At 37.5% G+C, this 21,379-nt stretch overlaps 1 protein-coding gene across 2 annotated transcripts in view; it reads right to left on the reverse strand.

Moving 5' to 3' along the window:
- The window catches only part of SCAPER (S-phase cyclin A associated protein in the ER), a 400,712-nt gene that overhangs the window by 108,199 nt on the left and 271,134 nt on the right, over nucleotides 1-21,379 (reverse strand). For both annotated transcript variants that reach the window (XM_018066270.1, XM_018066269.1), the window contains exon 25: nucleotides 11,583-11,706. In XM_018066270.1, the coding sequence (XP_017921759.1) occupies nucleotides 11,583-11,706 (124 nt within the window). The remainder of the gene's footprint in view (nucleotides 1-11,582; nucleotides 11,707-21,379) is intronic.

Here is a 21,379-nt window from a genome sequence, read left to right on the forward strand (position 1 = left end):
ATATGACTGCAGTAGAATGGCACATTAGAGTTATAATTTGACCCATATTCTTTCACTAGATCAATTTTGAATGTAGCTTTAAGGGTAAAGCTCTATTCAGTTCAGTTCAGTTCAGTTCAGTTGCTCAGTCGTGTCCGACTCTTTGCAACCCCATGAATCGCAGCATGCCAGGCCTCCCTGTCCATCACCAACTCCTGGAGTTCACTCAGAATTGCGTCCATCGAGTCAGTGATGCCATCCAGCCATCTCATCCTCGGTCGTCCCCTTCTCCTCCTGGCCCCAATCCCTCCCAGCATCAAAATCTTCTCCAATGAGTCAACTCTTCACATGAGGTGGCCAAAGTACTGGAGTTTCAGCTTTAGCATCATTCCTTCCAAAGAAATCCCCGGGTTGATCTCCTTTAGAAGGGACTGGTTGGATCTCCTTGTAGCCCAAGGCACTGTCGAGAGTCTTCTCCAACTACCAGTCACAATATTCTTTAACTGTTCTCACCAGACTTAAATGAGCAGTGTGCCACGTAATATAGTGAAAAAAGTTAGGTTGGGATTTAGGAGACCTGAATTTGTATCCCAATTCCACTGGAAAAAGGCTGTGAAATTTTGGGCAAATACCCAGCCCACACATCTCCCATCCTTCCCGTTTTTTGAGTTCCATTGTCCTCATGTGTAAGACAAGGAGGACTAGACCAGACTAGATACTATGAAAGCCTCCTCTCTGGTTCTGATACACTCTATATCAATAAATATATATAATATATATAGTGTATGAGAAACAGAATTCACATTATTGATGAAGAAATGGGTAGGGTGCCCTTGACATGTTGAGCAAGTACCACACAGTGAGGAAAGGAGAAGCAACATGCAAGTGGCATCAGTAAGACCAATGTTACTCATGGAGAGTTGAAGGATTTCTATTCTCATGTAATTAACTATGAAGTCCATGTTCTGCCTCCTTGGTACAAAGAAGAGAATGTAGCGAATGGCCAATTCCAGGCCTTTGCTGCTATAATGAAAATAAAATAGGCATCCATATGGCTCTGCACCAGACTCAGTAAAAAACAATCCCCTTGCTGTAAGGTTGCACTTATATTTTCTTTGTTAGTATACAGGGCTTTCTTGTCATCTTCTGCAGTGCTCACCAACAGTCTCTGATCCAACAGTATCATATCAATTATTTAAGGTTTGTACATCACTTTTCAATTAACAGTTTCTTTGGCTCCAGAAAATATATACACACAATTTATAAGAGTATTCTTTAAATATTCCATGAGGAGCAGGTCACTATGAATTAAAAATAAGAATGCTAATAAAATATTGAATGCCTTTTTAAAGTGCAATGAAACATCAAGAAATTATAAATCTTTTAATTAAATGCTTTTTCAGTATATATTACCCAGGTGAAAATATGAAACATGGATAAATTAAAGTCACAAAAATATTACTTTATTTCATTTGTCAACTCAATAAAGTGAGGACACATCAATTTAGGTTATAGGAAGGAATGTCCTGGGCAAGAACTCAGGAGACTTGCATTCAGGTCATCAGTCTATCACTGGGTAGCTGTATGATCTCTTTTGCCATAATTCAATTTACCAGTCTGTAATATGGCTTATGTAGAATTTGTCCACATTAAGACTCTGATGCTGGGAGGAATTGGGGGCAGGAGGAAAAGGGGACGACTGAGGATGAGATGGCTGGATGGCATCACTGACTCGATGGATATGAGTTTGAGTGAACTCTGGGAGTTGGTGATGGACAGGGAGGCCTGGAGTGCTGCGATTCATGGGGTCGCAAAGAGTGGGACACGACTGAGCGACTGAACTGAACTGAACTGAACTGAAAAGTCAATCAATCTATTTTCACAGTACTCAGCAGTACTCATACTTGTCTTTTGTTGGTAGTAATAAACATGTAACACAGACTTATCATCTAACAATTTTAAGTATATTTCATAGTCTATCTACATGCACATGGTTGTAAATCAGATCTCTAGAACTTTTTCATCTTGCATAACTGAAACTCAATACTCACTAAACAGCAACTTTCCATTTGCCCTCATCCTAGCTCTCGACTTTCAATTTAGTGAGTCTGCCTACTTTAGATATCTCATATAAGTAAAATCATACAGTATTTGCCCTTCTGTGACTGGCTTATTTCACAAGGTTTATCCATGTTGTCACAAATGGAAGGATTTCTTTTTTATGGCTGAATAATATTCCAGTGCATGCACGTACAGTTGTCTTTATTCATTTCGTACAGTTTTCTTTATTCATTTCGTACAGTTTCCTTTATTCTACTGCCAATGGACATTTCTGTTCTCTCCCCCCCTTAGTTATTGTGAATAATGGTACAGTGAACATGAGAGTGCAAGGACCTCAGAGGTTCTGATTTCAATTCTTTTTGGGTAAATACCAAGAAGTAATCCCATATGGTAGTTTTATTTTTAATTTCTTGGGGAACTGTCATTATTGTTTTCCAAAGTAGGTGCACCACTTCACATTTCCACCGGGAAACAAGAGTTCCCATTTCTCCAAACTCTTGCCAATACTTGTTACTTTCTGCGTTTCTGATTTTTATATTTATGTATTTAGGTCATTAACCCTTCATCAGATATATAATTTTCAAATATTTTCTCCCCTTTTGCAGTTTGCCTTTTCATTTTGTTGATTGTTTCCTTTGCTGTACTGAAGCCTTTTAGTTTAATGCAGTGACATTTGTTTATTTGCCTTTGTTGTACTTTCTCGTATCATTAAAAAAAAAAATCACTGCCAGGAGCAATGTCAAGGAGCTTTACTCTTATGTTTCTTCGAGGAGTTTTATGGGCTCAGGTTTTACATTTAAGTTATAAGTCCATTTGCAGTTAATTTTTGTGTATGGTGTAAGATAAGAGTCCAACATTATTTTGCATGTGGATAGCCACCATTTCCCAACAGCGTTTACTAAAGATTATCCAAAAGTATTCATTAAAGAGACCACCTTTTCCTTTTCATATTTTCTGTCTTATCAAATCTTAGTTGGCTGTATATTTATGGGTTTACTTCCAAGCTCTCTATTCTGTTCTATTGGTTTATGTGTCTGTTTTTATGACAGTTTGTTCTAACCTTTAATTATCTCCTTTTTCTGCTAACTCTGGGCTTAGTTTTTCTTTCTCTAGTTTCTTGAGGTACAAAGTTAAATTGATTGAGATCTGTCTTCCTTTCAAACTCAGTTATTTAGTGCTATGAACTTCCCTCTCAGCACTGCTTTTTCAGTACCCCGTAAGTTTTTGTATGCCATATTTCAAATGTGTCTTAAAGATGCTATTTAGTTTCTCTTTTAATTTCTTCTTTCATCCACTGTTTTTTGATCGAGTTGTTTAATTTCCACAGATATTTGTGAATTTTCCAGTTTTCCTTCTGCTATTAATTTCTATTTTCATTCCATTGTGGTCAGAAAATACACCTGTCATCTTAAATTTGTTTACTTGTTTTGTGACCTATTATGTGATCCATCCTGAAGAATGTTCCCTGTGTGCTTGAGAAAATGTGTATTCTGCTGGTGGCTGGAATATTTTATATATGTGTATTAGGTCCATGCAGCCTACAACATTGTTCGAGTTCTCTGTTTACTTAATGGTTTGCTTTCTAGATGTTTATGCATTATTGAAAGTGGGGTATTGAAATCTACTTTAACTGAGCTATTGTCATCTTCTTCCTTCAGTTCCTCAATACTTGCTTCTTATATTTGAGTGCTCTGATGGGTGCACGTGTATTTACAATTGTTATACCTTCCTTAAAAATTGACCTTTTATTACTATATAATGTCCTTCTTTATCTCTTCTGGGAGCTTCTGACTTTTAATTCTATTTTGTCTGATATAGGGATGGTTACCTCTGTTCTTTTTTCGTTACCACTTGCATGAATTATTGTTTTCAATTCTTTGACTTTCAGCTTATGTGTGTCCTTAAATTTAAAGTAAGTCTGTTGTTGACAAAAGATAGTTGGATCTTGTGTTTTTATCCATTCAGCCAGTGTGTGCCTTTTTACTGGAGAGTAAACCACTTACATTGAAAGTAATTACTGATAGAGAAGGAATACCTATTGCTATTTTGTTACTTTACGTCTTATACAGTTATTTTGTCCCTCATTCCTCTTCTGCCATCTTCCTTTGTAGTAACATGCTTTGATTCCTTTCTCATTTTCTTCTGAGTATCTTCTATAGGTATTTTTCCTTGTGGTTGCCATTTATAATAATCTATTTCAACCTGATAACAATATCAATCACATACTAATATGCTATACTTTTACTTCTTTCCCCTCAATATTTTATGTTATTCATGTCACAAAGTATATATTTTAAATCATGTATCCATTAACATACTTTTATACTTATGGCTGTTTTAACAGCTTGGTCTTTTAATTTCTATGTCAGGATTAACACTGATTTAACCCCTCCATTACAGTATTACTTCCCTGGTGGCTCAGATGGTAAAGCGTCTGCCTACAGTGCAGGAGATCTGGGCTCAATCCCTGGGTCGGGAAGATCTCCTGGAGAAGGAAATGGCAACCCACTCCAGTATTCTTGCCTGGAAAATCCCATGGACGGAAGAGCCTGGTAGGCTACAGTCCATGGGGTCACAAAGAGTAGGACATGACTGAGCAACTTCACTTTCCTTTCACTTTACAGTATTACAGCATCCAGTATTTGTCTTTATATTTACATTTATCAGTGAGCTTTATACTATCATATGCTTCCATGTTGCTATTTAGTGTCTTTTTTTTTCTCCTACTTTAAGGGCTCCTTTCAGAATTTCTTGTCAAGTAGGTCTCGTAGTGGTGATGAATTTCCTTAGCTTTTGTTTATCTGGGAAAGTTTTTATTTCTCTTTCATTTTTTGAAGGATAGTTTTGCTGGATGTAGTGTTCTTGGTTGGCATTTTTTTCTTTTATCATTTTGATTATAACACCCACTCCCTTCCGGCCTGTAGGTTTTCTGGTGTGAAATACACTGATTGTTTTATGCGAGTTCTTCTGCATGTGACAAGTTGATTTCCTTTTGCTGCATTCAAAATTCTATCTTTGACTTCTGATAATTGAGTATAACGTGTCTATGTGAGATTTCTTGGGTGCACCAAAGTTAGGACCTGTTGGACTTGTTGGATTCCCTTTCCTTCACTAGATTGGGAAATTTTAGGTCATTATTTATTTAAATAAGTTTTCTGCCCCATTTTCTCTTTGTCTCTCTTTCCTTTTGTGATCACCATAACATACATATTGGTTTACTTTACAGTACAGCATAAGTCCTTTAGGCTTTTTTTCATTCCTTTTTATTTTTATTCCTGATTGGATAATTTCAAATTACCTATCTTTTAGTTCAATGATTCTTTCTTCTGTTTGATCAAGGCTGATCTTGAATTCCGCTATTTTTTCAGTTCAATAACTTATTCTTTAGCTCCAAAACTTCTATTTGGTTCTTTTTATATTTTCTATCTCTTCTAATTTTCCTTTTGTTCATATATCATTTTTCTGAGTTCACAGAACATCTTTAGAATAATTATTTTGAATATCTGTCACATGATTCATATACCTGCTTCTTTAGGGTTGGTTGAAGATTTATCTTGTTCTTTGTAGGGGCCATGCTTCCCTTTTTCTTTGTGTGTCTTGTAACTTTGTGTTGGAATCTGCACGTTTGAAGAAAGAGGTTATCACTTTTAGACTGTACATACCGGCTTTGTAAAGGGGAAGACACCAATTTCCTTGACTAGAGAGTCAGAGGTTCTATGAAGCATTTTTATAGGGGATAGGACTTCTCTGGGCCTGCATGTGCAATTTCTCAATTAGAAAGGCCTGGCTGGTTTCTTTCTCAGGAGATCGTAATCTCTTGCTCCCTCTGGTGTCTGTCTGTAGCATTGCAGGTTCTCTGATTCTTAGCAGCAAGCTGCCCTGCTTTCTGCTGTTCCCAAGGGCTGCCAGGCATCCAAAGTATGCCAGCTTCCTGGCAGTGCCATGAGTCAGGTGAGGCAGATACAAGTCCCTTGGGCAGCCCTCCAAAAAGCCAGAATGCTGGACTCACACTCAACTCCTCTCCCTTTAAAGCGGAGAACCATGAGCTGGGGTATCATCTTCCAGTGCCAAGCTGTGCCAACTCAAGAGAGGAGAGATTGTGAGTAAAGCAGAATAGTTTTTCTTACTCACATCAGAGTGGCTGTTCCTGGCCTTGAGATCACCTTGGGTATGTACTGTTTTCTGGAGTTCTTATAACAGTATTTTTTTAAATTAATTTATTTTTTATTGAAGGATAATTGCTTTACAGAATTCTGTTGTTTTCTGTCAAACCTCAACATGAATCAGTCATAGGTGTACATATATCCACTCCCTTTTGAACCTCCCTCCCATCTCCCTCCCCATCCCATCCCTCTAGGTTGATACAGAGCCCCTATTTGAGTTTCCTGAGCCATACAGCAAATTCCTGTTGGCTATCTATTTCACATATGGTAATGTAAGTTTCCATACTATTTCCATACATCTCACCCTCTCTTCCCCTCTTCCCATGTCCATAAGTCTATTCTCTATGTCTGTTTCTCCATTGCTGCCCTGTCAGTACCATTTTTCTAGATTCCATATATATATATATATATATATGAATTAGAATGTGATATTTATATATATATATGAATTAGAATGTGATATTTATATATATATATGAATTAGAATGTGATATTTATATATATATATGAATTAGAATGTGATATTTATCTTTCTGACTTACTTCACTCTGTATAATAGGTTCTAGGTTTATTTACCTCATTAGAACTGACTCAAATGCATTCCTTTTTAAGGCTGAGTAATATTCCATTGTGTGTATGTACCACAACTTCTTTATCCATTCATCTGTTGAAGGACATCTAGGTTGCTTCCATGTTCTAGATATTGTAAACAGTGCTGCAATGAACAATGGGACACGTGTCTTTTTCAATTTTGGTTTCCTCAGGGTATATGCCTAGGAGTGGGATTGCTGGGTCATATGGTGGTTTTATTCCTAGTTTCTTAAGGAATCTCTATACTGTCTTCCATAGTGGCTGTATCAGTTTACACTTCCAGCAACAGTGTAAGAGTGTTCCCTTTTCTCCACACACTCTCCAGCATATATTGACTGTGGACTTTTTGATGATGGCCATTCTGACTGGTGTGAGGTGATATCTCATTGTAGCTTTGATTTGCATTTCTCTAATGATGAGAGATGTTGAGCATCTTTTCATGTGTTTTTTAGCCATCTGTATGTCTTATCGGAGAAATGTCTGTTTAGGTCTTTTTCCCACTCTTTGGTTGGGTTGTTTGCTTTTCTGGTTTTGAATTGCATGAGCTGCTTGTATATTTTAGAAATTAATCCTTTGTCAGTTGTTTCATTTGCTATTATTTTCTCCCATTCTGAGGGTTGTCTTTTCATCTTGCTTTTGGTTTCCTTTGCTGTGCAAAAGCTTTTAAGTTTAATCAGGTCCCAGTTGTTTATTTTGTTTCTATTTTCTTTACTCTAGGAGGTGGGTCATAGAGGATCTTGCTTTGATTTGTCATCGAGTTCATAACGGTATTTTGCTGAGTGTTTCTTTGGGAATGAGAACTGGGACTATCTATTTTGCCAGTTTGCTCTTTTTCACTGGTCTTTTCATTGCCTTCTAATGTTCATGTCTAGTCTCCTCAAGGAGACATTTTGAAGGTAGAGGCCTACTTTCCTCTGCAGTGTAATGATTCAGGCACAGAGAAGATCCTTAACACTCAGTTATTGAAATCTGCTTTAACATAGTTTTAGAGTCAGACATGACTGAAGCGACTTAGCAGCAGCAGCAGCAGCAGCAGCAAAGTTTTCATACTTTTTGAAGATAATGCCTATCTAAATGTACTGTTTTATAGGGCTCCAAATAAACTCCTCAAGACCTTATCCTAAAAATCCTACTTTGAATCTATACTGCAAGAAAAAACACATACCTTTTCAGTGCCACCCATGTTAATTTGGCTTTTGTAAAACTCATAATCCAGAACTGTAGGATTTCTACCCTTCAAGGCATAGGCAAATCCAAATTCTCCCCAAAAGTCCTCCAATGCTCCAAGTTAGAACTCATTCATTCATTCATCAAATATTTAACAGGCATTTCCTTATGCGCCAGGTACTTTTCTAGGCTGTATGCACTACTCTGTAGCTCTGATTATGTTACAGAACTTCTCACAGCTTTTCTTTAATACTAATGTATGCAAGTTGCTCATTCTTCAACCGTGGGCTTCTAGAATGAAGGAACTGTGTCCAATTCACCTCTATAATCCTGGCATCTGTACAACGCTTTGCACATAATTGAGATTCAATACAAGAATGCTAAAACAAACTCCAAACAGCTAGATTAGGGGAGAAAAGCCTTCTATACCATCTCAGTTTGCTGAAGAAAGGCCGAACTGCCCTATAATCAGTTGTCATACAAATTCTGCCAGATCTTAATTAACTTCTTTTATGAGTCTTTATAATCCTTCTGGAAAATGTGTGATGACAGTTTCCTACCCTTTGCTGAAAGGGTACTAAAAGTTAGTGATCCATATTTCAGTTACATGTACATCAAAACAAGTTAGCAATAAAAATGTAAATGCACGAGTGATTTCCAGAAATGGAAAAATCACCACCACCACCTCTACCTCTCCCACTTAGAAAACATACCCACCTCTTTCAATTATCACAAACTCCATCACAGCAGTGTTAGAACTGACAGAGAATAAAAAGCCAAAAAGAACAGCAAAGACCAGGAAGTGCCACGTTTAAGGGAAGGAGGGATAAAATGTGTTTGACAAACTAATGTCCCAGGATTCAAGTTCTAAACTGAACAAAATAAACATAGAATGTGGTGAAATTCATTGGTTGGGAGATTAAAAGCTTTCCGAGTGTTAAGAAATCTTGAGGTCACAAGTAAGGGAATATTATTCAAAGGAAACTGGGGCTTTCAAAGTAGAGGGAAAGGATCAAGCTACTTACAAGCTCCTGGCACATGGTAGGCACTTAATAAATGAAAGCTATTATGAGGAGCTAAGGTCTAGCTTTGTGATGTCCCAGGCAGAGGCTACCAACCTCCTTTCTCTGTGTTTCACCATACTCTATACAGGCTGACATCACACCATTTTTATGTGCAACTTACATATCTGTTCCTACTCCAAAGCAGGAATTTCCTGGATGGTTAGGATCATACCCTACACTTCTCTGCAACTGGAAGTAGTAGGCACTTACAATTATTAAGTGAGAGAATAAACAAACTACCTTATATGATAAGAACAGGTTTTGATCAGGAAAGAATGAAGAGCTAGGATGGAAGATCTTGTCTGTAAGTCTTCTTGCTCATTCCTTCACAGTTCAAACACCATTCCCTTTTGTTACTTGTTCTGTTCAAAGTACATTTATGTATCTGCTTCCATTACCAATACAGAATAGGTTTCACACAGTATATTCTTTCAGATAATGTGGCATGGAGTAGTTGGAGAGCATGGGTTTTTTTTTTTTTTCCACTTCTTATTTTGAAATAATTTAAAATTGGTAACGGAACCATAGAGATTATATACTTTGAACAGGGTAAAGTAACAGAAGAGAATGGCTTTGAAATGTGAAGGAGTAAGCAAGAAGATTTAAAAACAGGATATGTTACAAAAATAGTAGAGTACCCTTCACCCATATCCCTACTGCTAACATTCTGAAAAACCACTTTATAATTACCAAAAGCAAGAAATCAACATCGAGCCAATAAAATTAACTATTCTACAGATCTTATTTGAAGTTTCAAGTTTTCTCACGAACATCCTTTTTCTGGTCTAGGGTCCCACGTTACATTTCATTGTCAGATCTCCTTAGATTCCTCCAACTTGTGACAGTTCTTCAGCTTTTCTATGTCTTTCATGACACTGACACTTTTGAAAAATATGAGTCAATTTTTGTGCAGAATGTGCCTCAGTTGGGGTTTGACAGACCTAGCTTGGGCTCTTGACTCCATGACCATCCATGTAGGCTTGGGCAAGTCAACCTTTCTCAGACTCAAGTTTCTTCACCTGTAAAGCAGTATATCAACACTGACTTTCTGTTTTAAAAATGAAATGAGGCAATATATATTAAAATGCCTGGAATATAAGGTCATATAACAAATGCTAAGTCTTTCTCCTTGTCCCTGGCTTTGACATATTTCTGATAAAAATTTTTGCTAAAATTCATTACCTGTATTTCAATGCCTTATTTTAGAGATAAACATAACTTAGCCCTCAAGTGCTGACTCAGTGTCATCTATAAACAACCCTTATTGCACTGTATTGTTCTAGGTCTGTGTTTTTGTCCTTTTTCACTGCTGTCCCTTCTCTTTGTCATGAGAAGAACAGGTATGAGCCTCATCATTTCCTTTCTGATTTTCAGCTTGAAACATATGGGAATCCATGTGTTTACTTATATATTCATCAACAATGTGCTAAAGCTACTGTGTCAGGCCCTGTTTTAGGATCTTGGGGAAAGTGATGAATCATCTCCTGTCCTCACTGATTTTATGGCTAGTTGGGGAAATGGACAAGTAAGCAGTTAATTACAATTCAATGTGATTAATCCTATGAATGACCTAATGAACAGGAGCATATAAGAAGAATACCTAACCTGGACTTGGGGAGAGGGTCAGGTTGGGGAAGGTTTCATGAAGAAAGTGCCATTATAGCTTAGTAAAGGTCTCAGGATGTAGAAATTAACCAGATGGAGAAGGAAAGAGAGCAAAAGGCTCACAGTTTAGGGAAAAGCTATTAGAACTACGTGCTGAGTAAAATAAATCGGTTCTGAAAAATAAATCTCCTGTGTTATAAACTTGCAGCTTGAGAGTGATTTTGTGCCAATACCTCAGGGGCTCAGAAACTTGACCAGGAAACTTCTGGTCCCAGGGCTGTGTTCTGGAGGCTGCAGTTGACAGACCTAAACCTTTGGATATTATACTGAGCTTACCTCTTTCAACATCTGTGAACTGAAGTAAAATTTAAGGCTACAATTGGCTGCTTGTTCCTATTTCAAAAATATAATAGGTTTGCCCCTTTGTGACAGAGGAGTTTCTTGCTTCAAAAAATACATCAAGAGCCCTCAAAAAGTCTGTCTTAAATTGACCTTTTTTAAAAAAATCCAATTTCTTTAATATCTTCTCCCACCATTCACCCTGCCTCATCACTTAGGCATTACTTCCCTTTCTTTATGTTTCTTACCAAGTTAAACATAAACTGACCCTTTAAACTGAGCTGGCACGAGAGGTTATGAGACTAATTTCTATGACCTCAGAGATACGGCTTTGAGCCTAACTCATTCCAAAGTCCCAGTCTAACCGTGGAAATCTGTGGTCTCGGCAAGTGCTACAAGTATATTATCCATCAAATTCTGGGACTTAGGAGAATGCACTGTAAGATTTTCAAACGAAGAGGTTTTTCTGCCAGTTCCTATTTTACTCTACCAATCATCTTCACTTTTTTTTTTCAATCTGGCGAATAAATAAGATGGCTTCTTTTAGTTTTCTCCATAGGGGATATTTTTCAAATCTTAACTGCTTCTAATTCAAAGCAATAATATTACATACCGTCAACTGGTGTGTGAGGAGGTCCATTAAGAAGGTAATCTTGTTACTAAACAGAACATCAGTGCAGTTTTCTGAACAGTTATTGCAGGTGAGGTTGTAAACATGGACTGCATTGCAAAGAGACCTAACACAAGGAGAGAAACACCATTTATAAAACTTGCGCAGTTCTTCTCTAAACAATGCGAAATGCGCGAAATGAATGGTTTAAAAGCAGCAAGCATGGGATAGAAATCACTCTTAAAAAACCAAGCCAAATATTACTAGGTGCAAGGTCCATCAGCTAGATATAAAAGCTTTTAATTTTTATCCACGGCCTAGTGCTCATTAGAAACTAATTCTTGCCTCTTATTAATGCAGCAACAAGCAATGGAAATGTACTTACCAGTATACTGACAATGTCTTAATAATCTAAGATTAGATGTTACCCAGGAATTTTGGGATCTAGAATTTTTTAATGGTATCCAGAAAATAAGAGTGTGCCAAAGCTCCTGTTGCCAGGTCTCCTGGTTGACAAGGGCAGATGATGGAGGAAAGGAGCACACACGAAGAAAAACTACAGGCTTTCCCTTGTGAGACAAGAACTGCAGAGGTCTGGGGAGTGAGCACCACACCTGCTCAGAGATTGTATGGACAGACCCAGAGTGCCTCAGCAGGGCAGGACCTACAGAGTCAAACAGTCTCGGGTCAAACCCATCAAAGAAATGTGCCTTTTTTTTTTTTCTCTTTTTCCTGGGGATTAAAAAATCATATCCCATTTTTTCAAAGAAACTTTTGGAGCAACAAACTCAACGGGCATTCTTGTGAGTGCTTTGAAAACTGTAATTAACCTGCACTGCCTGAGTGATCAATGTTGATTCTGGCCTCACTAAATCCCCTGCTTAAGTCCTATGTACAAATGTTTTGATTTAGTCCCTTACAACCAATCCTCTAAAACAATAATTCTTAAAGTGTGAACCATGGACCAGTAGCATCAATATCACCTGGGAACTTTCAGAAATGCAAATTCTCAGACTTCACCCCAGATCTACTAAACACTAGAAACTTTGGGGGTGGAGTCCAGCAATGTGTGTTTTAACGAATTTCACTTTTTTTAAACAAAATTCCAGACCACTGCTCTGGAATAGGGGCTCTAGAGTTTGACAAAGCACTAGCATCGTCTGTATATTTTTAAAGATACAGACTTGCCTGAATTCCTCCCCTGGAGATGCTAGTGGGAGTGGGAGGGCTCTAGACATTCTGCATGTTTCAAAAGCTCTATGAGCAGTTCTGATGTACAGGCAGAGCTGAGAAGCATGGGTCTAAGAATCAACATGTAAGTATTCATTTGTTCAACAAATATGTAATTCCCTATGAGTTTCCAGGCATTGTGCTAGGTAGGCAAGACAGACAAGCTCTCTGTTCTCATGGAGCTGATGCTCTAGTGGGAGAAAGATGGTAAAGACAGCCCCTGTTGTAATCATCTGTTTGTCCGATATAGTGGTACTTGCTTCAACATAATGATAGGTTCCTGAAACTTGAGCATTAGAGTATGTTGGTTAAGAGGAGAGATATTGGAATAAGATACTAGGTTAGAAACCTAGTTCTGTCATTTGAGGTTTTAGCAAGTTACTCATTTATATCTTAGCATCCAATTTCTTATCTGTAAAACTGAGATAATAATACCTAAGCTTCACATGGTCATCATCAGAATTAAATGAAATAATAGATGCAAAGTACTTAGGATGGTGCCTGGCACATGGTTAAATAATTCATAATGATAGGCTTCCTTAGAGTTATTAATCTTATTATTCTTATTGTGAATAAGTCACAATTAAAGCAGTTAAAAGTCAAATAAAATTAAAGCATGCTATGAAAGGTGTAATTTCCAGAACAATAAAGCACCATGCTTCGTAAATTTTTACATGGTATACTGGCATGAACAATGAAAGGACTCTAAGTTGAAGGGAGCAGGAGGAGGCTTAGCTCCAGCCTGACTTAACCCCTGAGGACTATACAGGAAATCTTGGCCTATGTGTAACTCATTTACGATACATCAGTTGGAGGTTCTACCTAACAAATCCCCCACAAATGCAATTCAGCACTATTCCATTTATTAGCTAACGTATTTAGATTTAGCAAGAGTACTTTTCTTTTCAGTTAAAAAAATAAGATGTAATTGTGATTATAATTTTAAAGATAATTGTAATAACTGTGAGAAAGAGAGCACAAATAAACAGTAAAAAACTATGAAGAGGTGATTTGGTACTTGTACTTCCAGTCTTCTCATCTCAGGAATATTCACTTAGTTAATATATGTAAAATGAATATTTCTCCATGACATTTAATATTCTTCCATAACACCAGTCTTCAATTTTTTACAAAAGCAGCTTTCTTACTTTCTTACTCAGAAGCTTAAAAGCTAATGAAATCTTTTTCAAAAGCTTAAACTAAAGAACAGATAAAATCAGAGTTGCTCTGACTGAAGCAGAAGTAGACCCAGAGACCTACTCTGTTCTCCTCTCAAAGAGCCTTAGAATACTCCTCAGAGACCGGGGGGTGTGTTCCCTTGGAGTACAGTAAAAACTCCTGAGCTTTAACACTAATACAATTTAACTTGGGAACTTTCTGACTAGGAGTGATGACCTTAGTACAACACACACCAAGAAGTATGGTGAAAAGTGCCTCCCCCTGACTTATGTCCTTCAGCCCCTCAGTTCCCTACCTTAGAAATCACCATGGTTACTAGTGCCATATCCTTCCAGGAGTCTGTGCATATGCAAGAGTGTTCCCCCTACACAAATGGTATCATACAAGATTTGAAGGGTGAAGTGAGCCAAGGCCATCTTTTGCTGTTGGCTGTCATCAAGCAAGGTTGGCTGTTGCTGTCATCAAGCAAGGTTGGCTGTTGCTGTCATCAAGCAAGGTCTGGAAATGTGAGGCTTCCCTGCAGTAGACTCAGGTTCCCTTTTCCAGATTCTCTGTGTCAAGAACCAGTGGGGTAACTTGTACTATTTGATTTGATTTCCTAATCTCTGATCTGCAGCTTCCCTTATCCATTGTGGTTTCCTGAGTGTGAGAGAAAGTTGTTGTGTGGCCCCTTCCTAACTTTTTTGGCCTCAGAGGGAGCAGTGCCCCCAGTGGATACATTTGGTATTGTTCTGGAGTCAATAAAGAGGTCTGCAACCTTTTCCAACAGATTTGTAAGCATCCAATTTCTTATTTTAAATTCCTTTTCTGATTAAACTGCTTAAACTAAGAAATACTGTAGCTTTTAAAAGAAGGAACAGGATCATCCAATGTATGTAAAATTTTACATCAATCAATTCCTTACTATTGTATCTAATTTTCAACATAATGAAGCAACACTGTTTTAATATTCAGAGTTCTTAGTTATAAGCCAGGGGAAGAAAGCTCTGGTTGATTTAAACAGGAAGGAAATTAACTGACAAGCTTTGGGTATATCATAGGATTTAGAAAACACAGGCATCAAAGTTATACTGCATGGACCAATATCCAAATCACACACCATGAACCTGATCTGCTAAAACAAAACAAAACAAAAAAAACTCCGGACACCATATGTCACAGCTTGAACTCACACTATGACCTTGGACAACAGACGCAGCTGCCTGCAATTGTCAAAGGAATAGAGTTTGGGATGTCCTTGCTTCTTAGTTTATTAGCCTCAGAGTAAAAGTCTGGAGTGGGTATGCTGGGCTGTGAAGCCTAGGTCACAAGTTTATATCCTAGACACAGAGTGCTGGGAAGCGGACACCTGGTATGCTCATGCACTATAGAGGGAGGGCCACACTGTGTGCCTGGGAACTCCATAAATACAGGAGGTGCTCAGCTGCACAACCAACGTTCACAACAGCTGTACTGAACAAATCCTTCTGCTTCCTGAGAATAAATTTTCAGTAACAATAATTTGGTTCAAAGGATGTGAAGATTTACTTTAAGATTTTTGATAGACATTGCAGAATTCAAATTGCCCTCCAGAAAAAAAGTATTTTAAATCAATTTATACTCCCAGAAAAAGTTCATCCATGTTTTCACTAACATCAGATGCTTTCATTTTTAAAATCTGTTACTGATCTGACAGCTAAAAATGTTAAAGGTTGCATTTCTTTAATTGCTAGTGTGATTAAGGACTTTTCACTTCATGATTGGCAATGTATATTTATATTTTTTTAAATTATCACTGTGAACCGTTTACCCATTTTTCTATGGGGGGGATTTGTCTTTTTCTTATTGATTTATAAGGCACTTTACCAATAACAAAGGTATTAACCTTTTTATTTGTTTATTGGCTGCAATAGGTCTTAGTTACAGTATGTGGGCTCTCTGTGGTGGTGCACAGACTCTCAAGTTGTGGTGTGTGGACTCTGAAGAGTGTGGGGTCAGTAAAGGCTACACTCGGGCTTAGTATTTGCAGTGTGCTGGCATGGTATGTGAGGTCTTAGTTCCCAACAAGAGACTTGAACCCATGTCCCCTGCATTGCAAGGCAGATTCTTAACCGCTGGACCACCATCATATACAGCAAATAAATTTTCCTGTATGTTGCTTATCTAAATTTTTGGCTTTTTGTCATAAAGAATGGTTTCATTTTTATTTGATAAAATCTGTCAAACTTTCCCTTTAGTATATCTGGATACTGTGTCAGACTTAGAAGAACCTTCTACTTCAGCATTACAAAAATATTCTTTTAAATTTACTTCTGGTAAATTTAAATTTAAATACTTCTGGTATTTCCATAGATTTTACATTTAAATACAAGATATGAAATTGATTGTGGGGTAAGGTATGACATAAGTAGCCATTTACACTTATCTTTTTGTTAATTATTCTTATCCTCTATTTAAACATTTTTATTGAAGATTTTTCTCTTTTTCTTAATGATTTATAAGGATTTTCTCATTATATATCTATAACAAAGGGTTAATACATGTTGTTAATATTTTTTTTCAGTTTATCTACTGCCAATAATTTTGCTCATTATTTTTAAGGCATTTTTTATAATCTGAAGCTAAACAATTTTATGTAGTCAAACAATTCTTTGTGATTTATTTTCTCTTCCTGTCCCTTCTTCCTTTAAAAAGTTATCCTTTACCATGAGATGAGGCACCTACATGTTTGTATCTAGCCATTTGTACTTATTTAATCATCACTGTGTGTGGTAATGTTATGGTTTTATAATTTACTATCAAATCATTGAAAATTTATTTTGATGTGTGGCATGAAGCAGAAGCCTAAATTCCCTCTCCTACCCAAGAAAGTCTTGAATAATTCACCTTCTCTCTACTGGTTTGAAACGCCACCTTTACTATAACTATATACACAGGATGTGTTCCCGGCTTTCCAGCCTAGTTGATAATTTATGTAAGTTCTGTAATATATAGAGCCAATAACACACTGCTTTATGTATTGCAGCTGTACAGTGGGACTAATATATACAACTGTAGATCTCTCCAAGTTTCAAAAATGAGGGTACTATATTTAGAATGACATGTGGAATTTATAGTTCTATAATTGTATCCTCTTTTCCTTTTGATTCTGATCTATCATTTTTATAGCCTTGATTTCTAATCTCTCTTTTTTCTTAGTCAATGAAAACCCTACAGCCTATCTAAACTCTTTTGTGGAATACCCCAGGGCATAAGTAAATCTACACATGAAAAAGCAAACGGCACAGGGTGTGGGATTATTGTCCTAACGCCCTCTGTGCTTTACATTAAAGACACTGCATTTACTAGTGAAGTGCGGAATGTTATATCTATAGTCTTATGCTTACAAAACTTTCCTGAGAAAACTTCCACAAAGAAACTGGTTTCTGATGAGAAAAAATGGGCGGGGGGAGTATAAAAAATCCCAGGGGTCAGGAAAAACTTGTCCACTCAGTAGAACTTGTTTGAAAGACAACCTCTATTTGAAGAGCACCTGTCTTAGAACGATCACGTCTTTGAACCCAGCTTGGGTGGTCTGCCCAAGTAGCTTTCCTTGTAATTTAAAACCCAAATGACTGGAAGCACTTTTTAACATCAAACAGAAAGCCCCAGATTTTAAAAGTATCTTCTGAGAAGACAGTAAAATCTTACTGTCCATTCCGTCAAAAGTACACTGTGGTTGGGGCTGGAGATAAAGGCTTTCTGCCCCAGATAATCATGAATACATGAGTGAATCTTGTATCAGTAGGTTTTCTCACTGAAAATGTTTTCTCTGAAAAACAGAGGACAGAAAAGGCATCACGAAGGTGGGTTTGTTTTTTTTTAATCCAAGAAGAACATTATTTGAATACAAGTATAGTATACCTCAGACATTAAGATTAGTATCTAAGATCTTATGAACTAGTTAAACAGTAAAGCCCTAGAGAGCAACAGCCGAAGAGGACTTGATAATATCACTTAGGAAGTACGTAAGTTTATAACCTTACACGGTTCGTAGTGACTAAGGCTTTTCAGAAAACACTGTTCACAAATCCATTTCTGATACCAGTGTCAAGAAAGCAGACATTTAAAAACAACTGCCATTGGCAGTTTAAAACCAGAACCCTTATAAATTATAATTTACCAAATGCCTTTGGTTTGCATTAAGCATTTATTCATGATAGATGGCATATCACTTATATACATGGAGGTGAGTGAAGGCTTTATGTTCCTGTGGAGCAAAATCCTGTGCCAAATAACAGAGTCACAACAATACAGCTGCAAAGAGAAACTGGGAATTTTTGTAAATTATTGCTTCAGCCCTCATGGAAGGAAAGAACTGGCTTGATGTGAATAAGTGTAGGAAAGGACAGAATACTACAAATCACAGAGGATGGTTAGCTAATGATATGGTTTAAGGAAAGATTATCTGGACTGAACCAGAACACGCAGACCTGGAGTAATACCAGTTTCCTAGGGAGGGGTGAAATGAATATTAAAACTAGAGCTCCCAAACATATTATAATCTCCAAGTACATTTTGTTTGCATTAAGCATCTAATAAATGGTATATAGTTTATATTCACCATTTTCAAATTATGCTTTGTCATTATAAAGCTGCAAACTAAAACAATTTGTTTAGATACTATCAAAAAGAATTATCTGAACTAGGGAGAGGCAACTGCAGCTAGAATTCTAACATGCTTGCAAAGAGTTGACTCATTGGAAAAGACTCTGATGCTGGGAGGGATTGGGGACAGGAGGAGAAGGGGACGACAGAGGATGAGATGGCTGGATGGCATCACCGACTTGATGGACATGAGTTTGGGTAAACTCCGGGAGTTGGTGATGGACAGGGAGGCCTGGTGTTCTGCGATTCATGGGGTCGCAGAGTCAGACACGACTGAGCGACTGAAGTGAACTGAGCTGCACCCACCAAGCAAGTGGCTGCTCATGCAATGGGGCCTGTGATGTAGGCCTGGCCCATGTCAAAGCTGCATGTGCCGGTTTTAAAGGCTAAAAACAGACTAGTGTCAAAGCACTGAAAACTCTACTATGCAACTGTTCGAGTGACTTCTAGTTCAGGTCCTTGCCCGATTCATCCTTTGTGGAGTCCTCATAGTATGCAGCACAGAGCTGGCTGGGCACAGGGATGTCTACATGAAGGGACAACTGCCTTCCTTGTTTTAAGCAGAACATACAAGAAATAACTATGGAACATACAAATATATTCATTAGCCACATTTTCTACTTTTAAACAATCATTAGAATGAAGAGGGGTGGGAGCCCCATCTCCCTAGCTAAAAGTATCTCGTTAATTTTGTACTGATAGTTCAGGACTCAAAAGGATTTTTCCTTCAAACTCTTCTACATAACAGTCCTCTTTCCTCTCTTTGACACAGAGAATAACAAAATTCAAATACTGAACCAGTACAATTAGATAAGCAAGTCTTGGTTAATAAGAGAATGCCTTCTCCAGGCTTCCCTGGTGGCTCAGTGGTAAAGAGTCGGCCTGCCAAGGCAGAAGACACGGGTTTGATTCCTGGGCCAGGAAGATGTCAACTGCTGTGGAACAACTAAGCCCATGGGTCACAACTGCTAAGCCGGTGCTCTAGAGCCCGGGAACCTCAACTACTGAAGCCTGCCCCCCGAGAGCCTGTGCCTTCGCAACAAGAGAAGCCCCTGATCTCTGCAACAAGAGAAAGCCCGCCAGCATCAGAGACCAGCATCAAAAACAAAAATAAATAAAACTTTCAAAAAAGAAGAAGAAAATGTTTTTTTGGGAAGAAATCTGGGGACAGACGAATGATGCAGAAAATTTAACAATAAACAGATGATCCCGTTTTAATATTTTTGTTGACTATGGAGAAGGTGGATTTGTGACAGAATTTCGGGGTATCTTTTCGCAGTGGACATTTGAATCAGTGTGAGCTGCAGGTAAAGAGGAAAACTTTTCCCCACTGGCACTGTGATGGTTAGCATAAATTCACACAGCTTTCTCCACCTCTGACTCCCTCCTTTCTGACGCTAGAACACTTAGGGTGGGTGAGGATAGCCTAAGAGCCAACATCCAGGAAATGGAAATAAAAGACAGCTCAAGACTGGGGTAGAGAAGGGATGCTAATAGTGCTGTCCGACCAACCAGTCTTTGCTAGGCAGATGTAAATTATGCGCCTTCTACACCTCAGTTTGCATCAAAACTCAACGTAACAATTACAAATGATTGCTACACTGCATATCATATTCTACAATGTAACATTTTAAAAACACTAACATCAATTTTTTAATTCAGGGATTTTCCTAAGTATAATGATGCCTCAGAGCAGGAGAAAGAAATCTTCAACTAGATGAATTATTTCAAAGGTTCTTGTTAAGCTGGTGAATTTGGCATAATTAGAATAAGCAGTTTAATTATTCCACAGAGACATACTCTAATTTTAAATGAGAAATCACATATATTTTAAGTACAACCTAATTAGACTTCCTGCGTTTCCTAAAATTAACCTCCCACTGAGATGGTGTTTTGTTGCAAAGATTACAAAAATGCATTTAAAAATTAGGATGAGCATAAAATTAAAACATTAATTTGAAGTCTAGTGTTAAACTCTGTCTTGTCTAATAAAAAGACAGTTATGATTAGCTAGTCTTTAGATATGTTCTTAAGTAGGATCTGGTTATATAATTTTAAAGTCACAATTAAACACGTAGGCTCTGGAGAAGAGACCCAGGTGGCTTGCAGTGTTAAACAGCAGATTAAAGTCGACACAACTAATTTCTTTACTTTAATCTTATTAGTGGTATAACAGCTGTCAACTGTAACCATTTCTGTGCTGCCTTTTGAGACAAACAAAATGCCTCAATATGTCAAATGGAGAAGAGTATTTATCAATCACTATGGCAACCCACTCCAGTGTTCTTGCTGGGAAAATCCCACGGACAGAGGAGCCTCATGGGCTACAGTTGTAGGGTCACAAAGAGTTGGACACGACTGAGCACACAACTCACACACATATACACACACACGGCTAATGAGCTTTCAAAATAACTTTTTAAACTTTCATTATCTCAAGGAAAGTTATTTACTTTTAGTAAATCTTGATCTAAAAATAGCTATTTAGAATTATATTACAATAATCCTGCCTAGAAATAAGGAATTGTTTATTAACAATGGATTGTATCCTAAACTTCACCCACACCAGCAAATAACATTTGATTAACACTTAATGAGAGGCTGTAATGCAGCAGACACATCAGGTGGTATGTGGTTTCCACCTCTATAATCTATATCTGGTATTGATGGGAAATAAGCTTTATGATGAATTTACTCTATATTTACCACCTGATTTAAATCATGAAAAGGGTATTGAAGGTAACACAGAAATGTTGTACTGCTTT

The sequence above is a fragment of the Capra hircus genome, chromosome 21, assembly GCF_001704415.2.
Source record: "Capra hircus breed San Clemente chromosome 21, ASM170441v1, whole genome shotgun sequence".
Lineage (NCBI taxonomy): Eukaryota > Metazoa > Chordata > Mammalia > Artiodactyla > Bovidae > Capra > Capra hircus.